Consider the following 20,665-nt stretch of genomic DNA (forward strand, 5'->3'; position numbering starts at 1 on the left):
GATGGGTGGATTTCTGTCACATGTGGCGCAGTATGTAGGCTACAGGTTGATGATTATATGACGGAGTATGGCAAACCAGCGACGATTACAGAAGGATATGTTTGGATGAAAATAATTTGATTTCAGTTACAGGAGGACTTTAGCTGATTTAATCCAAGTTTACTTCCCTTTGAAGCTGTGTCTGTTAACACTGAACCTCACAAGTCTTCGATGGTTATTTTCATCTGCGTTGAGCCTTGGGGTGATGTGTGTTGATTAGTATTCCCTGTGTCTGTGGTTTCCACTTTCTTCTCCCATCACCCTCCTCCACTTCCTGTCACAGTCTCTGTGTTTATTTCTCTTGTTTATTGCTTTGTTTCGGCTGTCTCTTTAGCATTACTCTCTGCCCCAGTAAGGGAATGAATCCTTATATATGTCACCGTGTTGTGGAATACTTTTCAGCTCCTGTTCCTTACGGCCACCTGTATACACAAGCTCACCCACCAACACATCACTATTTAAAAGATTGCATGCGCAATTCGTTGCCCGTTCTTTCATTCCTACGATGTGCAGCTGTGTACCAAATTATCGCATGTTTGAAATGCCATTATAATAACGTCCTCCATTAGTTCACAAAGGTGATTTAGCTCCATGGGTCTGCCTTCAAGTGCCTCTCACTCTATGCCAACTGCCATCAGTCATTTCTAAAAAAGCTCAAACCAAAAATAGCACAAGACCTAAAGTACTTTTCTCTTGTGGGCCAAAGCATGAATAGACTTGGTCTGAGAATTGGCTTGCAGGCGTCCTATAAATGTATATATATATGCATACATGTGTGACAGGCAGAGGCTTCAGTGTGTACCACCACAAGCTTGGAACAGTATGAGCCAGGAGGAAGGAGGAGTCGGGCTGCTTCTGTTTGGTCTGCAGGAGGGGGATGAAGACGCAGCAGCCCATAAACACGCATCTTCCTAGCGGGCAGACAAACGTGTTATGCTGAGAGAAAAGCAGGCGCATGGCTGGAAATGCTCAAAGCTGACAGCAGACGCAAATTGTTTCTAAATAAATCAAGTGAGAAATGTTCATCGCGAGCAGGCCAGGAACGGCACACGTGCTAATTTATTCTTTTTGTCTCTGCGGCGTTTGATCCTTCGAGACACACTGAGACACAAAAAGTTAATTTAAATTGGAGCGAGATGTGAGGACAAAACAGACGGGGCTGTTTTGTCTGTGCTTATCGTAACTTTTCTCCCAGAGGTTTGTGGGGAGCAGCCAGTGACAAGAGCCTATACTCAGCTTGACTCCAACAGTGGGCCACTACGGATCAGGGAGCAAACACCTTCCCTTGTCAGCCAGCTTCCTGACTGCCAAGCACTATCTGTGGATGACCCCTGACCAAGCTCAAATCCCCGGCCACCGCCACAAGATCAACTCTGCTCACTCATCACAGACGCGGGCGGGTAATCAAACAGAATGAAATCAAAGGTGCAGAAAAGCCTCGCTACCACACAGGCTCGTTGCAGTTGTTCTGTCACGAAACAAGCTTCGCAGGCCCAGTTTCTCACAGAGATACAGTTGCAAAAATACATTTTAGTATTGGCGTTCACTGTAGTGTTTTAGTAATGAATCCTTGTAAGTCAGTAAGTGTATGCACTGGTAATTATTTCAAGACTGTGAAGAGTGTTTTATCGCTGGAACATTCTGTGTATCGAGTTACCCATTTCTTTCTTTATCATATTCCTTTAACGTATACTGTCAGCCGATATTCACGTTGGGTATCCTTTAGCAAACTGAAATGTTAGCAATTCATTTCTTTAAGAAGGATTATGCTCCCTGCACTCCTGCAAGCGCTACGCAGCAGCCAGTTCTCTCCAACCCGAGGCGTAGGGGGATAGCAGTCAACCAGAGCAGCAGAGAAACACATATTTGCGTTACATGTTAGCACATTTATGCAGTTGTTATCTTCTTTCTTGTAACTGGTTTGCAAAAATGGTAAATTAAGCTTGAGAAAGACTGGAGTGGTCTGGATGACGAGAAGTAGATAGCTTAGGCAGTCATTTACATGCAGCAGGATGCGGCTGCCAGGTTGGTTGCAGTAAATATTTTTTGATTTAATCCAGAGCTCTCTGCCTGCCCATGCTCAGCTATGATAATATGCCCAGAGGGCTCCTGCTGCGGAAGGTGGAACACAAGCATCGCCAATTTCATTGCAAGAACTATCTTCTTTTGTCTTTACTAGTAATCTTTAGCTCATGAACTCAGCATGATGTGCAACACACTTACTATTCAATTTAATTATTTCTTTGAGACCTTTAAGCAGCAACGTATGTTTTGTTGCTGTGGGTGTGACACTGAATTTCATTCTTTCCTCCTGGCCACCATATATACATTAAGATATACTACAGGAGTGACAATGAGGAAAGAAATCAGATTTCCGCATGCTGTTTGGCTACCATGACCTCATAAGTTGTAAAAAGTCAAAAAGGGGAAGTGCAGCATCTGGAGAGGAACTCTGCAACATCCGGGGAGGGGAAGGTAAATCCAGGGAGGGTGTGGTACTTGACCTCTGATCCCCAAGTGGGGAAGACAGAAGATGGACTGCAGCTGTGGTCCAACATATACCACTGCCACCATCTCAATCACTGTAATTTGCCTGGACAGATGTGTCCCCACCAAGTTTACGAAGCATACCTGAATAGAAATACAAAAAAAGATGGTCGGAGGAAGGCTGGAAGAAAGAATAAGATAAGAGGGTACAGAAGTAGAATAAGGTCAACAGAGCTGTTGTCTCCAAGTCCTTGTTATAGCCACCTTTTTTGGCCCCTTACCTTTTCTCCCATTATCAGCCTCTCTCAGCTTCTTTAACCCTCTTCTAAAGCTATTTGTTCACCTGGAGGGATTGTACCGCCTAATCATGCCACGATCTTATAATACGAAGTCTTTTAACTGCTTAGATCAAAGAGTGTAAATTTGCCTCATGTAGGATTACACTGAGATACGGGCCCTGGCAGCCTCACCTCACTCTGCCCCACCACCAGCAGCGGGTAGCTCCATTAGGCTCAACGCATTGCTCATTTTTCCGCAAGAGCTCCCTTGGGCTAAGAGGCAATTATGCAGTAGTGTGGCATAATATTTCATTCTCATCACATTGCTTTGCTCTGTGGTGTTGCTGGTGGCTAACAGCTTCATGTGGCCCAGGAGGAAGGGTGTGGGCTGCTAACAACTTCATGTGAGTAGGGAAAGACTGGCGAGGGGAGGAGGAGTTGAGAGAGGAGGGGAGTTCTCAAGGGCACAAAGCTTCATTAGCAGTCAGGTCTTTTTCACCTGCTTGCATGGACGGTTAAAGGGTGTGCATACATCTCAGTGTTGGTCTGTTGTTTACATTTTCATAGTGAATGAAAAATGAAAAAACGAATTCCCGCTGTAATCATTTCTCCGGTCTATATCGGCAACACGTTTGTTTATGTTCTACCACCCCCCCCCCCTCCCTTTTTTTTTCATAATTGTGCTTTTTTACTTCTCAGGAAAGAACCTTTTACTCTATCTTTGAAGTTTTGGAGATAAGCCCGGCTGCTGCTGCATGCGTGTAAATATCTCATAGGGTGCAGGTGCAAGGCAGCCTTCAAGGGAGTGTCTATCTTACCGGTGACTTAATATGTTCACAGTAGAAAGTATGGACGCTTCAAAGCCCTCATCCTCAGATAAGCCAAAGGTCTTGAAATGGTCCAGAAAGTGTTCACTGTTCCATGTTCTTAGGCGCTGCAGCAATGTTCAAAATATGTGGGTTCCTTCTGATCTGTGTGAAGATTGCTCAGGGTGAAAAGCCAGTAGGCCTGAATTTGTTTTTGTGCAACCGCCATGATGGATAAAAAAAAATCCCCTCGCGTTGAGAGACTGGTAGCTTTTTAGGTGGATGGGTGGGCTGCACCTTAAACTGTTGATCACTGCATTAGGCGATAGGTATCAGTTGGCGGTCAGGTCTCTGTCAGTCACTTTAGATATGAGGAAAAGTAGGTTGCCATGAAATGTGAAATGATGAAATTTTTGCTCCTCGTGCACCTATTTTGTGACAAGTTTCTACATGTTGTTGGTCTAAAATAGAAATTAGGCTTTGATGAGAAAAAGGAAATGAATACTCTTCACCTCCTTTTTCTGACAGCACATGCATTTGCAGCCTACGGCAAAAGCTGTTTGATCTCTGCCGCTTCTTCCTCTCGTCCTCTTAGTTCAGCTCTTACGCTTTTCTCTTCCTGCCATGGTGAAAACTTTCACCACCTATCCATAATGAAGGCCCTCGCCTTGCCTGAGTATTTTAACACTGACACTGAAATTATATTCGCCATCATGAAGTGCACAACTCACAGTCAATGTTGATTATATTTGTTTTAGGTGTTTTCCTGTTTGATTTTGAAAGATGCAGGTTGTTAACAATAAGTCAGTACATTCATAGCAATAATAGGATTATTGGCAATAATAAATGTACAGTTAGTCATAGTGTTAAAGAAAGCTTCCCCAATACGCAAGTTTGTGATGTCTTTGACTGTTAGTTTTTAAAGATACAGTATTAAATCAGTTCTTCACTTCCTTAAGTACTCCTCCTTAGCGGTGGTCTGCCCTCTATTGAATGTATTTTATGGTGAGTGTATCTTCAATAAGATATGGATTATTATTACCAATATTATTGGTGTATTATGACTGGGTTTTGAGTTATCATTAGAAATGTGAACAATATTTTGCACATTGATAAGTTAGTCAGTCAGATTAAACTGAGTGAAGCTGTTATCACTGCATTTAAATTCCTTGTCAGAACAGGAGGGATGATGGAAAGTTAATCACACGATTATATTTTAAGTCAGGGCAAAATTACATTTTGTCATCGAATACATTTATTCACCTGCCACTCTCCGAATTCATTGGATAAGATGGTGACCCGGCAGTGTAAGATGTTTAGTTTGACAACATTCTTCAAAAGTGGCCTTCGTGGTGCGTCTGAGGGTAACATAAGCAAAACGTTTCTATGCTTTCCTTTTGTGTCCCCTGCTTTATCTACGCGATGTGGCAGGTCAACAACATCACTTGGATGTTCATAGACCGTCTGTCACTGTGAGTGTGAAAGCTGCAGCGAGCAGAGGGGAGAGAGACACGCCCACTGTGCCTGCAGGGCGGTGAAAGCAAAGTAGTGTGTACACACACACACACACACACACACAGTGTCCCGTTGTGGCACATTGGCATGAATCATCGACATTGTCAGTCTGAAAGCAAGAGTATTAATAAAACGGGGAATGGCATTGTTTTTAATGCCAAGTAATCCAGTACATGTCAAGTGTCAGTATATTAGTATATTAGTTTTTTGCTTCCTGTCTATTGCTTGTGGGGGGTTTAAAAATTGAAAACAACTGGGATTCCAGCCCAGCATCTCTATCACCTGCAGCCATCTTACATCGTCAGTATTGATTCTTCAAATGCCCGGATTTGCTTGCTGCTGGTATTTTGTATTGTAGCTCCAGTTTGAGTGAGAGGCACCTCGCCTCTACATCAAAATACTACTTTCATGTGCTATATTAAGCACATATTTTTATGTTAAGATATGCACATGATGGTGCAACTGTTAATCACCAAGACGGAGACTTGCTGAGAGTCTGGGTCTGCAGCTGCCTTTGTATTTTAATATAAACAAAATCCAAATCTTCACCCTAACAGGTATCATGGTACTCTTTTGCTTGCAAATTGAGGCCACTGCCTTCAGTTTTAGCCTCATTATAAGAGTACATGTCTCTAAAGCTTTGAATACGAGGCTATCACTAGCGGAATGAGCTGCAATATCTTCTCGCCTTCAGCCTGCTGTTTGCTGTATAAGAAATGAAAGTTTAGTTTTAGAAACCGTAACGGTAACGATCATTGTTTCTTCTTCATTGCAGAGATCAGGTCTGGTGGGCGAGGCCCTAAGGAAGGACATGTGAGGCAGCTGCCCCTGTACGACACACCATATGAGCCAGCTGAGAACGGTGGAGACTCGGACCCCGAGCGCCTGCGGTGCCCCAGAGAGAGCCGACTGCCCCAGGATGACGAGCGGCCCCCTGAGGAGTACGACCAGCCATGGGAGTGGAAGAAGGAGAGGATTTCCAAAGCCTTTGCAGGTACTAGACTGAATTTTTACTATGTCCCATCAAGCTTTATTGAAATGAACTTCTTATGCTGAGAAGGAGAAGATGAAGCAGTTAAAAATAGACTGTAGCATACTACAGAGGCCATAAAGATACGTGTCCTCTGTTGTCTGAACACTCTTTTTCCAATTTGATTCAGACTTAAAGACGTAATCCCTCAGCTCTGCCTGTCGAGCACTATTTTAATTTCGAATGTTCAGACGATGAATCTAACAATCACCACATCTAGTCGGCTGCTTTATAAACGAGTCAAGGTTTTAACGCAGTTAAATGGGAATCTGTTTCTCTTTTGCTTTACTAACCTGTTTTTCCAGCTCTAATATATTTCATTACGGTCTCTGCCAGGTTATGGTAGCTCTCCTGCAGCTGCTACAAACGCTCTGTTTACGCTTCTTCTTTTTTTTCCTCCTTCTTATTGCACCTGCTACATTCATTTCGCAGGTGTCCGGGCTACTGTTTGCTGTTTTGATCCAATTCCTGCTAGTTTAAGCTAAGTTGAAACCAAAGCTGCTCGGGGAGGGGGCATGATGGGTTGTGCATTTGCATGTCGGTGCAGGTAGTCGCTCTGGTTTGAGAGCTTGAGCTTGGCTAACACAGCCATAACATCAAACGGGGCTGTTCCAGGACAGATTGCGGCTTTGGAATACATATAGGTGCTCAAAATGGAAAAAAAAAAAATTACAAAAAGTATGCCAAGCCTATTAAGTGAGAAAAGAAAATCAAAACCTTGACTCTTTTTTTTCATCGACCCTTTTCTCTTTATACATTTTTTCTTTTTTATCCTTGAACAGCTCTGCTTTGTTATGACTGCATTAGCTACGACGGTTCTGTAAGTGGCACTGGATCAGATCCCCACAGAAGAAAGGACTCCACTCCTAAATCCCTCACAGGTACCATTGGAGACGGGGCTGGGGAGTGTCTCTTTCTTTCTTTCTCTCTTTCTTTCTGTGTATACTCTAGTTACAACTTCAACACTGATGCCCTAATTTGTGGATAATTACTGTTTCTCTAGAAATGCTGTGAAAAGATGACATGTACAAGTCTTTCTTACATTTTCTTAGTCATTTCGGGATTTTTTTTTTGACATTTGAGTCCTAAATATAATTTTATTAAAACTACGTCCACGGTCACCTGATCAAATGCTTTGAAATCTGTCCTCTTATTCGAATGACATTAATAGGATGCTACTTGCATGATTTCCCTGAGCTTGAAGTGGACTCAAACAGGCAAAGTCATGGTGGAAATACTTAAAAATAGCTTTGCAGCAAGTGCAATTAACACTTGTTCGTGCTCAGAAGAAGAAGGGGGTGATGGGTGTACGGGGTGATGCACTCCTCCAGCTGAAGGAGAATAGCTTGCACCGCAGTTAAAGAAACCCTCACATGCTGCATGACCTTTTACACAGACATCCTACATGCAAACGGAGAGTACAGCAAAGTGATTCCTATTATAGCTCATCGGTTGTTCAAGCTTAGACAGTTGTGCCTAAGAAGACGCAGAAAAAAAAAGGTGAAGGGATTTGTTTGAATCGAACACCACGATGACAGAAAAGTCATCTTACATATCTGAACTGTAAATAGTTTTGATATGTTATGTATGTTTCAGAGAGTGAGAACTGTCCATTATATGATGGCACCAACGTGGCTGAATCATTCATAAGCGGGCTCTTCATTTTTTTAGATTACAGCTTAACTAAAGAAGAAAAAAACCACACATCAAGAATATGAATGGCCTGAAGATTTGTTAAGACTGGCTGTAAAATGGAATCTCTACACATATGAAAAGACGCACATGCGCACATTTATAGTTTACTGCTATTTAGTTCCTTTGTTATCTCTGGAAATATCCTCCCAATTTCCCATCTACTTGCTTAGGCATTTTGATAAAGCCAAACGATTACAATACAGAAGATACGGGAGGCAAAAATCCCTCCGTGTTGGGTGAGATGGACTCGCTGCAGACTTTTAGAGCAGTCGAGAGGTGGATAATAGCATCGTGCAGTTAAAGAAAAGTGCACCCTGAATCGTAATTTATATGTATGATAGCATTTTTATGTTCCAACATTAAAACATTCTATTAACGCCAAATCCTTAAGCCTCTTTCATCTGACTCTAATGGTGAATTTAATTTCAGTGAGCCCACAGATTCAGCCAGTATTACCACATTCATAAGACAAGCCATAATAAATCACCCCACATGATATTATTTATTCATATACTCACGCTCTAATTTCTAGCTGGAGTTATGGTGGAGTTGCTGTCCAAAATCACTGGGAGAGCTCCATAAAAGTTTGTCCATCAGGAGTGAAAGAGAAAGTTTTTGCTGCAATGTGTGTCAGCTTTAAGTGCGTGCATTGTTTTTTATGTGGCATTAGAATGGTAGAAAGCTCATGAACCTCTTTTGTGGACAGAGAATAAGAGGCAGAAGGGAGTATTTGGTGCATACCTGTTACTGTTGAGAGCACCACTCTGTACCAACCGGCAGTTTTTGAGGATGGTATCACTCATCGCTCTTTGCAGGACAAGAACAGGAGGGGGAGAGGCTCAGTTTGCTCCAAGATGTTTTAAGATGTGTCTGCCTATTAATTAATCCTCTCTCTTTGTCCAAATCTTTTCTGTCGCCTCACTCCTGTCTCCTTCTGTGAGGTCTTCACGCTGCTGTGCCTCTGCCAGTGATTAGTTAAGTAAGGGCTGCTGCATTGTTGATCACTTTCCTTCTCTCCCTCATCATTTTTCTGTCCAGCAGCACTGCTTACTAACATATTCCTCTTTCAACTCTCCCCTTTCTGACAGCTACCTGCTTTTGATGCTGATTCATTCGATTTCCACAGAGGAGAGATGAGTCTTGTCCTGTTGTCTTTTAAAATGGGAATTGTGATCTTTCAAAAAAAGAATTTAGATTTATTGCACGTCTTCATAATTGGCTCTTGAATTCAGGTGAAAATAATTCCCCACCGTTTGAAAGATAAAAGATGTTATAATATAAGAATATATTTTAAAAAAGCTTTGTCAACATAGGCTTGTTGCTCTCGCAGGTATCAGCGTGCAAGAACCTTGAACCCAGACAGTTTCCCACCTTTTGAGGTGTGAGCTTGTGTTCATGAGTTTTGCAACCAGCCTAGCTTCTGTGTAAAGAAATGATCCTTTACCAGTTATCCTCCTCTTATTGTTCAGAGCACTATTTTAAAAGTCATCTTTATGGCTGGTTACCCTACTTTTGTCCCAAAAGTCTTCTTCTTCTGTATAGAATGTATTAAAGTGGTGAGAGGGCATGGGGTCACTGGAAGTTTTCTGGTTGGACTGTTTCTCTTTTCTTTATATTTCACTTACTTAAGTAAGTCAACAGCATTATTTGAGATGTTTTGTGATACAACAGATGTGAGTACAGCCTTGTGCAATATAGCTTAGATATCCAGTGATTTAAAAATTGCGAACCTGTCCGTAAATCAATGAATATTAAGTTGAACATTAAGTTGAACTGTAGGACTTTGATTTAATGTAAAACTGAAAATTTACAGTTTAGATTTATTGGATTAAAACAGTGCGCTTTTTTTCAGGTGACCTAATCTGCAGGTGTTTTAGTATATCCACACAAATTCATGGTAATATCATTCAAAGACATATCCCTAACAGTGACGCAGTCCCATATCACCACTCTCCCGCCTCCGTGCCCCATTGTCGGGACCGTGGTTTTACACCAAACAGGCTTTACTTCTTCTGAGCCAGACAATTTTAACTCTGTCATCTGATCAAAGAATATGCTTTCGTTGCTCGGCAGGTTTATTTCCAGGTTCTTCGGCAACATTTAATCTCCAGTTTTGTGGCGAAGAGCGTGCTAGTTTTTTTTTTTCTTTGCTCATAATTTCCTCAACTACGACAGAGCCTCAGATAGTCTGAAGCACGCGTCTGTTTTCAGCGCTTCGTTTTGCAATTAGTGGCACTCATTCTATACGTCCTAATCACTTATTTTCCTTTGTCCTTTCTTGATTGTTTTTCTTTTTTCTTTTTAAAAACACTCGCAGTCAGTTTTTCTCAGGTTCCTCAGTTGAATGTTTCTCATGTAGAACCATATCGTAGACTTGCAGATAGACGAAACTGAAAGTCCTGTTGTTCAGCTGTGCAGTTAATTACAGATCACAGGTGTCCAAAATTCGCATTGTTTTGACCCCACGAACCAAAGCTGTAACTGCAAAATAAACCAAAACAATCAAAACAGTTTCCACAGAACAAATATATGTCCCTCCATCCATTTTCTATACCCGCGTTACCCAATTGAGGATTCATCATTCTGCTATTGTACCGATGATGGTGAAGCTATTTACTGCTTTAGTTGTTTGAACTGGATGTTTTGTTAAAATCCTGTGTGATTGACAGCTTGTTCGACTCCCTACTTAACTTCAGTGTTGTTTTGTTGCCCTCAGCGGTTACCTAAAAGGAATGCACAACAAAGCTTGATTCAAGCATCTCTGTGGGTAGTTGCTAAAGTCGGTCTTTTTTTTTATTTTTTTATCTCTACGTGCTTTTCGGTTTCCAGAGGGCAATTTTCCTCAGTTACATTCCTTGAGTTGCTTAAGCACTTTACAGCGTTTCTAATATCAATGATTAATGATGCGGTTCACCTTTTTTTTTTTTTTTTCTTTTTAAGACATTCTTTCCTCCACACATTGAAACCTTTACAGTTTATACTCCAAAAATTATGAGGGAAATGAAAATGTCTCAAAAAAAAACAAAACTGCTGGCAGATGAGGAAAAAAGATGCACAACCTTACTAAATATTGGAGTGGGTGTTCAAAAAGAAATGGATTAAATAACAACCTCCCACTACCTACACCCTCCCACCATGCTATAACACAATAACGCAATCAGTATAAAAGACCATTTGTCTTCATTAACAATAGGAGAGGGGAGCAGAGTAATGCGCCGTGCTGCAGCCGTTTTTCCATAGCAGTGCCCATCACTGCCTGAATGCTCGCCTCTCCACAACTCTTGGTCTGCTGTTATTACTCACTGCTGGACTATCCTCTGACAGGTATGCAGTGGAATGTAAATTCCCTGCCTTGTTAGGCTGTTGGGAGGCTGTGTACTTGTGGTTTGGCTAATCACTCATCCTCGCTCCCCTCCACCCCCACCGAACAAACGCTCTCGCCACAACCTCTTTCCTGCCTCCCTTCAGGCTACTCAGAAGGTGATGGATGAGCCTCGAGGTGAAGAGTGAGGACAATGTATAAGAATTTGACCATGTATAAAGAGCCTGCATGATGGGGCAAGAGAAGATGTACTCACGTTCATCAGCCTGTATATTTTGGCTCTTTGTACACAGACAAGGACCCCCCGCCATCAGAAATCTGAGCCATGTCAAAGAAGGAATGGGACCAAGAACCACTGTTACCTAATCTTGTTGCCCTCTGCTACCAACTAGGAACTCCTTTCACTTTGCTCCTGGCCAGAGTACCATGCATTTAACATCGCCTTCTTCCCCAGGTTTTAGAGAGCTTCGTTTTTTTTTTAATGAGCTTAATGACCCTGAAATTTGAGACTTGAGTTTAATGTCCTAAAATAAATAATTGATTCAGTTACAGTCCTGCACTGGTGGCTTGCACCGTGATTAAAGCCAGCTGTTTTGTTGGTGCCATATATCTGTGTCTCACTTTCTTGCCGGTCCGATTTCCCCCTACACTGTCTGTTAGTGTGCAGCTCTGTCTGGTTCTCCCAGCCTGTGCTGCAACATGCTGCTGATAACCTTCCTGACAGCCCTCTTTCATGAGCCTCAAATGTGTCCTGCCGTCTTCCACAGGGCTCTGCCACAGGTCTTATCTTAACTGACACACACTGGCCCCACACAACAGCACTGCAAACCTCCCTGCTCCTACTGGCCAGCTGTCAGTAACTCATCTCTCCCTGCTCTATATAGAAAGGCAGGGGGGAAAAAAGGCTTTGCTGTCATTTCATCGCCATCATCCATCCTCTGTGGTGCCATCCTTTTTTTTTTTTTCTTTTTTTTTAATACAACTTTTCAAAACAGATCTGCTCTTTGAAAAAAAGAGCCGGACCATATAATGTGACGGATGCAGTATGCAGAGAATTCTGAGGTGGCATTTCGATTCCCCTAGAGCATTACACCATTGTTATCTGTAATAATAATGAGTGGCCACGAGCCTGGTTTTGTGGTTCGAGCTTCTCCGCTCACAATAAGCAGCATAACAACACAATCTTCCAGCTTGTTGTGAATATGCATGCAATTAGCCAACCGATTTAAGTAGAGCTAAATTAAATGCCGTTGGTGGAAACGAGCATAGCCGTTGATTTATGGTGCTGCGCTGTTTGATAGTGATGAAATGCCACGAGCAAATGAAATGCTCATACAAACAAATACCTGGCCTTGAAAATAAATACTCCTCAAAGAGTAAAGACAATATAATCATAGATTAAAAGAAGATTTTTCTCCATTGTTGAAGTATTCTATACTTTTTATTTTGATTTAGTTTTCTGGTTGAACAGCTCTGTGAAGATAGCGGTGAAGCAAAAATAAACCACATGTATAAGACACGCAGTGCACAGAGTGATGTTTTCAGATTTTCCCATTTCCTATTAAAATTCCTCACGTGGCGTATTTGGTGCCGGACAATTTTGTGAGCGATAGGTTCTTTGTTGATCCAGGATCATTCACAGCCTCATTTCCTATGTCAACAAGAGGAGTTGCTCACTAATATGGATTGGGGATTATGCAGATGAGAAATGACATATTGATCCAGATGCAATCAGGTTAGGCGACAAAGAAGGCTGGACGTTCTTATGTCGCCCCTCACAAATAGCTATTTGGCTCTGCATTATTTCTCAAAAGAGGAAGAATACAAACACTTCAAACCAAGTTATGACCAAGGGGCTGGCAATACTTTTACATGCATTGAAAAGTGAGGCACCCAACTGGGCTCAACTTAAGTTTTTCTTAATTTTCACATTGCTGAATGCCATTATTCAGCCATGCAACCAAGCGAGTCTGAGCCACGTTCATCCAAACCAAATCATCTCCTCGTCCCCACAGTGAGGCTGCAGAGTGCAGGCAGCCTTCTGCTCCCCAAACAATTACACGCTAATCGGCAATGTGAAATGAGTGTTGGGCTTTTAATCTCATTGGAAGAGACTCCCATACTTCACCACAAAGTAGAGCAAGTTATATCTTGCAGAGTTTTTAACCTTGTGATTCCATTTCACCACCGCCCTACAACTCTCCCATCACGATCGACGGCGTGCAGCTCCTCCCTCTAGCCACCTTTATTGAGATTAGCCCCCTGACACCACCAGCCCAGCTATTTAATTGCATGTCGGATTGAATATTCTCCAGTTTCCCCCTTCATCTAGCTCGGATATATTGCTTCTAATTATAATGCACCTTGTTGTAATTCCTTGCAGGGTGGAGGACACAAATCTATAACATCATTTTAATGCTTCCATTGAAAACCAGCCTGTATACCAACACACCGTTACACATGAATGTTTATGAAGTCAGTTGTATTCATCTCATGTTAGCCTGCAGCAGTAGCACTTAGTCAACTCTTTTTAACAAGGTGTGTTACTTATTGAAAATCTTACCATACAGTTACTAAATAATTACTGTCCTTCAAGGCGTATTCGATTTACTAACTTTACTTAACTCAAAGCTTGCTTCGTGTTCCGCTGCAGTTAATGATTGTACAATAAACATTGCTCTAACCAATGCAACACTGGCCAAAACTACATGTGTAATAGTTCTGAAAAAAAAAAAAATCATCAACACAAAAATAGGATGTATATTGTACATCAAACAATTTTATTTTACCTCTTTTCATTCACATCCTTAGTTAGATAAAGCTGTCATCACCCCTTACATGACTAGGACAAGACAAAGGATTCACAGTATAACTGTCATGTTGGTTATGTTCACGTTCCCCCCATAGACCCCAAATATGCCTGATATGTGGCTCTGCAACAGGAGTGAGGATGCACAAAAACGCATGCACTGGGCATTGTTGTCGTAAACCTGCAAAACTGCCACAGCGCTGCTAGCAGTAGCTGCTCAAAGCAAGCTGGATGAATGCTCGCTGTCTTTCAGAGCTAAATGCCCTCCACAAATGTGCTGCGATAACTCCCATTTGCATGTCTCAGGCTGCGGCTACACGGAAACGTTTTTCACTGTAAACGATACTTTTTCTTATCGTTTCGCTGTCGCGGCCACACGGAGCCGGCGTTCCCACTACCCCAAAACGATAGTTTTTGAAAACGGGTTCCAGAGTGGGAAAGTTTGAAAACGGCCTCGTTTCGTTTCCATTGTTACAGCTAAAACGTTTTTGCGTCAGTCACACGTTGACGCTGGGAGCCAATTTTAACACTTCTCTATTGTCTCACAGCGTGGCGTGACACAGTGGCGTGTGTACTGCATCGTTTCATCGTTTTCGTCTGGACAGCAGCGCGTTTCCGTGTGGTCGCAAGAATTTTCGAACCCGTTTTCAAAAAAAACCTCGTTTCGTTTTCGTGTAGCCGTAGCCTCAGTCTTATCTTGCAAGTGGTCTCAAAAATACGATGGCGTCTGTTGTTGTTGTTGCTTCGAATAATGCATGGGGGGGTATCCGGTACTCATGGTTGCTGTTTCAGTAGGCAGTCGCGTTCGCATTAAAGTCAGATGCCTGACTCTTACAATTGTGAACTGTCATATCTGACCTCACTCTCAAAAACCTAACCAACCTTTTTTTGTTTTTTTTGGTTATTTTGCCTCCCATTCAGGAGCTTAAAACAACCACTAAATTGTTATGATGCCTCTGGATTTGTTAAAAATGCACAAACTGCCATAAGTAGCAGCTGACCTGATGTCACCATACTAATTTTTTTACTCCATTTCCTCTCCTTTCACGTACTGGAGTAACATCTCTAGCACCATGGACAGTGACACGACATTCGTAATAGCGCTTGCATTGCTGGAAGGTTTGTTTTGAAATCTATTTAGATAACCGTCATAAAACCGTGAATAACACAGCCTCTAAAGAAACTTGCAGCACTGTAGTTTTCTGAAGCTGTTACTGTTGGACTACATTTATTTATTAGTCTTGGCTTGTGACGCAGGCTATCTTGGATGAAGGAGAAAAAAAAACCTTTCCCTCTCCATCTCATTCATTAGGTATTCTCTGCTATTTAACAAGTGGCCCTACGTTAGAAACAGATGTGCTGCTGTGAGAGTGCTCGATTTAGCCTGCTAATGTCTCGGCTGGACATGAGGCATACATTATCTCAGGGGCAAAGCCCGGGTAATGTCCACTGGCTGGATGGATTATCATGAGGTACGTGTCAGTGACAGATATTATCTACTTTGCCGTTTGTCTTAATATATAGTCCTAAGGTCAGAATCACAGCAGAGTGTATGCTGCTGCACTGCAGTGTGCACTTTTAAAGCACAGCAATGCATTATTTGGGTGCCATGCCATGTTTAAGTGTGTCATGCACCCTATGAATTAGACCTTGGAAGAATATGATATTCAGACTTTTGAATTGCCATGTTTCTATTGTATCCACAGATACACTAGAAGTTCAAAGTGTCCATCTTACAGCTGGGGCTGGGCTTCAATAGCCTTCTGCTGATTTTGAGCGAAGCAATAAATCATTTTGTTGAATAAGGAAACTTTCAGTTCTGTTCTGTAGCTTTCAGGCCCTCAGCAGTCTTTGTATTTTGCTCAGAACTTGATTCAAAGTTGAAGCAATAAAAGCCAGCCCTGTTTTTAAATCTAACTCAACTTCCTTTTCAGTCCTGTTGTGATCCTTCGCTCTCTAGTCCACAGGTGCTGCTGATTCTTTGATCACAGCATAAACCTGCGGTCAAGGCAGGCATCTTTTGCTCTGAACTAAAGGATTTCCCATTTACTCCTTGTTCCTTTTTCTCTTTTTCTTCTGCTTTCCTCTGTCATTACTTCCCTTTCCTCACTCCTTTTACCGTTGTTCTCTTGTTGCTGTCCTCTCTTTCCCTCCACATCTCCTCTGGGGACACTTGCAGTAGAGATTAAAGTGATCAAGGACCTACCGTGGCCCCCTCCTGTCGGCCAACTCAACACCAGCCCTCCCCTGGCGGAGGAGCTGGAGTCTCCTTCCCAGACAGCTCAGCCGTCACCAGGACAGACGAGCTGTGACCAGCACCACCATGGTGGGTGTTGGTGTTCATACTGTCCAGCCCCTTTTCCTTCCATCCATCCATCCATCCATCCATCCATCCATCCATCCATCCGTCTGTCCATCCATTCGTCTAGCCATCTGTCTATCTGTTCAATTATCCACCCTTCCATTTGTCTGCTTTCACTTATAAAGTAAAAAGTGTATTTATTACTTAAGTGATAAATCCCATATTTGTTTTTTTTGTGAGTTCCTTTTCATGTTTGGTGCCTGATCTGTTAAGAGGACAGTTTAAAAAAAATACAAATCTAGCCAAGCACGTATAAGTGCAGACATGCTGCTTTAATCTGGACGGTTTGTCTTGAATTTTTTCAGCTAATGATGATTTAATGAAAGAGTTCTCATTTTTGAGATGCACTGAATAATATGACTTTGGGCATTAGCTCGGTAATGACTGCACTTTTCCATCTGGATTACATGTGGCAGAAAATCACTAACTCCTGTGCAGGTTTTAGGCTGAAGCCTCATTAGTTTTAATTGTGCTGAACTGCCTTCTGCATGCGTAATTGCCTTTCGCTGTGACCCCCATTTCCTCTTGTCAACATACTCATAACCATCCCAGATGTCCCTCGACCCGCTGTTCTCTACAAGTGGCTTACCTGAAGTAAGAAAAATCAAGCTCATTTGAGGCAATTTCAGCTGTTGACTTATTGCCACATTTATCATCATAACGGGCACAATGGATAAGTAATTCCCCTACTTTTAACCAAGAGAACCTTTAGTTGCATTTTGAAGCCCTCGCACTCACTCACACTCTCACTGCTGTAATTGCCGAGGGAAAAGAAGGACCTGTACCAGAACTAATGCCAGGAATGGGATTTCCCCAGGCACAGCATGAAGACTTAGAGCGAAGCCATGTAAGAGGACACCGCTGTGTGCTATAGGCAAGGACAGGGCAAGAAGTTGATTTATGTCCATAAATCCATGGGAAACGTTCTGGTTCCCGGTGTGATGTGAGTGGGTTTAAGATTGGCGTCCAGCTGTAAAGTGATCCTCCCTCTGTCTTGGCTTTTATAGACCCACTCTGCAACTTTCAGGTCAAAGGTCCACGGGGCAGACGCACGTGGGGGGGTTGATGCCCTCTACGACCCTTCTGAATACAGTTACAATGAACTCTGTTGACCTCAGAGTGCAGGCTTACCCACACTTACATACCAAGACATTAGTCATCCATCATACACAGGGTTACTTACAGACTCTAGACTTGCTCAGACAGGGTACGGAGCTAAGCCTCAGTGTTTATAAAGGCAATTTATTATGGTTTGTTCCAATATAGATGAGATTGAATTTCATAATCACAGCCGAAATGCAGATTAGCAGAGCTGGTTTTACATCTAAATATAAACAGGGCTATTCGTCTGAGTGTAATAAAGAGCTGCCCTCCTTTTGAAATGAATGAATTGTCCATGCTTTTAAGCATCTCCCTCACCTTCTCTTTCCTTTGATGTTCCAAGGCTGAAAAAAAAGAGACATTTGAAAGATATAAAGATCTAGTTTTAAACGGATTCACTGCCAGGCTCTTTGGAGGCTAATTCCTTTGTCTTGGAAAACCTAATTAGAATTTCATTTTGAAATCTTCATAAAAGAGGGAACAGTATTTCAAGATGGGAGGGATCTTCAGAGACTCAACTTATAGATTCAGCAGCGGGTGCAGAGCTCTAAAACTATTATTAACACCCATCCAACCAATCATCATTTGAGATCTCTCTGCACATAATTGATATCAACAAAAGTGGAACCAGAACTTTTCTTTTTCATTATTATTATTATTTTCTCCTTTTTAAAGCTATTAATTGTTGTGGTGCCCGACCTCTCTGAGCAGCAATTTCAGTGCGCAGTGCATTTTTAATTAGATGCAGACCTGTTAATCATTCCACAAAACCTTGCTGGAAAACTTCATTTTCACCTCACAACACAGCAGTCGACGACACACTTCGCCCCTCAGAGTAGTCATCCTTTTTGATAGGAGTATCATTAGCAAATGAGAATTAATTAGCCAGCTTAATTAGAGACATTTGCGCAGGAGTGTGCGTGCAGCTGGGGATGAGGAGTAGTCGGGTTGCTCAGAATCCTCAGTGATGAATGTTACTTTCTCTTTTGTGTGGGTCTTGCTTGAAGTTTGCCATTCCATTTTTGTAGTAGTTCCTTTGTTGTTTATGTGTGATTAGATGTCTGCTGAAGGACACGCTCTCGTGTTCTTCATGCTATGTATGTTTCTGTTGTGCTGTTACATTGCAGCTCTTTGTCATGTGGGTCGGGTGTGCTTTAATTGCAGAAATGTCCTTTTGACATTTATTTTTACCCAGTGTCCACGGCAGTCAGCCCGCTCTGTCACTCTCCTGTTTTTTTCTATTCATTTGCAGCATCCTCTGAAGGAAGTTGCGTGCTCGAAGGGGACAGGTCTTTCAGCCATCAGTCACCATCTGACTGACAGTTCAATCTGATACACAGTTTCCATTTGCAGTGCTTTACAAGCAACAGCACTGATAACACACCAAGATGTCCCAGCAAATTTCTGTATGTGTCTTTGTGTGTTTATGGGTAGACGCGCACACGTGCCTGTGCGTATGTGTGTGTTTTCAACGTCCCGGCCCCCTTGAGCTGCCTCTCAGGGCTTTTGTTCTCCTCTGAGCCAATCCTCTCGTCAATCTCCTGTCAGCCATGTCTCGGACTGTGCACTTCGAAGAATGAAAGGCGAATTGGTTTGCCTCACTCCCACTTAAATTCAACCTTAAAACATCATTCTGCAACAGTTTGTAGCTAGAGTAGCTTAGATGGCTTTCAAACAAAGCGGACATGAGTGTTTTCACACTTGAGGACATAAATTGAAAGCTTTTGTTTCATTTGGGGGAATACTTCTCTTTTGGAACTGTATGCTCTCCCTACAGAAAGCTTTGCTCTGACAGGTAAGGTTGACGGGGTGAGCTCCTCTGAGAGCAGCCATTCAACCCATTATTGGTGGTGAGGGAAAAAAGGAAAGTATAAGCAAGGTCAGAAAAGCCATGATTGTTGCAATTTACAGTAGCGTCTAGAGAATTGAGGAAATGTGAAGACATGAGGTCAGGTTGATGGCTCTGTGGGCTGTAGATGTACAATACGCACATTCTTCTTTGGGCCACAAAACAAAAATATTTTCCAGCTTCTGTTCTGTAGATCATAGGCACACAGGAAATCAGATTATGGGATGTTCGAAGTGCAGTCTACATCGGGGCATAAGATGTAAGGAGAAAGATTTTTCTGTGTACAAGTAATCATTTTGACCCACAGAAACAGCTGAGGTAGGAGAACATTGCTCTGCCTTTTCCTCCTCTGGAGACATTCCTGCAGATCATTTCCTCGTATCTCTTACTATCAGTGACAAGCATGAGAGAAAAGCGAAAAAGACGGAGAGTTCAAGAGTGGAGGTTGGAGTGTGTGAGATGAAGAGATCAGAGGAGAGTGTGACGGAGAGACGTTGAGGAAGAGGCCGGGCAGGACATATGCAAAATGAACGAGGGAAAGCTGAAAGCGAAGGAGGGTGAGCAATTGGCTGCATCTCCATGTTGTGATCTGTCAGCGTTGACAGGGCTGAGTGGAGCAAACATGCATCTCCTGCGTCCCCTCGGCCAGTTTCCATGGAAACGCTTTTTCTCACCCCAACACATATACAGTATGTTCATCTGTCTCTCTTTGTTACCCCAGCAGTCAGCCTACGGATCAGATGGGCTGTATGAATGAGCACACAACGTATGTCTTTTGAATGCACTTACTTGCAACGCAGGAGCATCATTTGATTGTCTGCAGTCCACGCAGCGGGCTGGAAGAAATTGGGCTGCAGCTCATACTTATCCACGAGTCTGAGGTCAGAACCACAATTTACCCAGCTGTCATGCAGCAGTACAATTTGGCCGTCATTTTAGAAGTCAGACGTAGCCCCTATAACGAACAGAAGTGCAGAGGCCAAGATAACAATCAGTCAGTTGGAATAATCATTTCCATGAGTTTATGTTGAGTGCAACGCATTGGTGAGCTTAAGGCCAACGAGTTCAACCCGGGGTTTAGTATGGAGGTTAAGGGGAGCCCCTGGTGGTTGGACGCGAGCTAACAGCAATCCATAGTACATGTTTGATCATGTCCAATCACGGACCAGTGTTCAACAGGCATTACTGGAAGAACAAAAAGAGTTCAGCCACCACAAAAAACACTAGATAAATACTCCATTACAAGCATCTGTTGAAATGGAAAGTGATGTAAAGTAAGGCCTGCCCTGTTTTTTGTATATCATCACACTATATTCAGTTACTGAGGTGGAGCTAGTTCTAATAAGTTTATATACATTTACATGTGTTATCC

The 20,665-nt window shown here is 42.5% G+C and overlaps 1 protein-coding gene across 5 annotated transcripts in view; it reads left to right on the forward strand.

The window, feature by feature from the left end:
* shf (Src homology 2 domain containing F) overlaps positions 1-20,665 on the forward strand; it is a 90,814-nt gene that overhangs the window by 56,708 nt on the left and 13,441 nt on the right. Inside the window, exons 3-5 of one of the 5 annotated variants that reach the window (XM_075464097.1) lie at positions 5,901-6,119; positions 6,938-7,036; positions 16,164-16,307. In XM_075464097.1, coding sequence (XP_075320212.1) covers positions 5,901-6,119; positions 6,938-7,036; positions 16,164-16,307 — 462 coding nt within the window. Of the gene's footprint in view, positions 1-5,900; positions 6,120-6,937; positions 7,037-16,160; positions 16,308-20,665 lie in introns of all 5 variants that reach the window. The other 4 variants (XM_075464123.1, XM_075464106.1, XM_075464114.1 and 1 more) reach the window with 4 other exon arrangements.

The sequence above is a fragment of the Odontesthes bonariensis genome, chromosome 1 (genome assembly GCF_027942865.1).
Source record: "Odontesthes bonariensis isolate fOdoBon6 chromosome 1, fOdoBon6.hap1, whole genome shotgun sequence".
NCBI lineage: Eukaryota > Metazoa > Chordata > Actinopteri > Atheriniformes > Atherinopsidae > Odontesthes > Odontesthes bonariensis.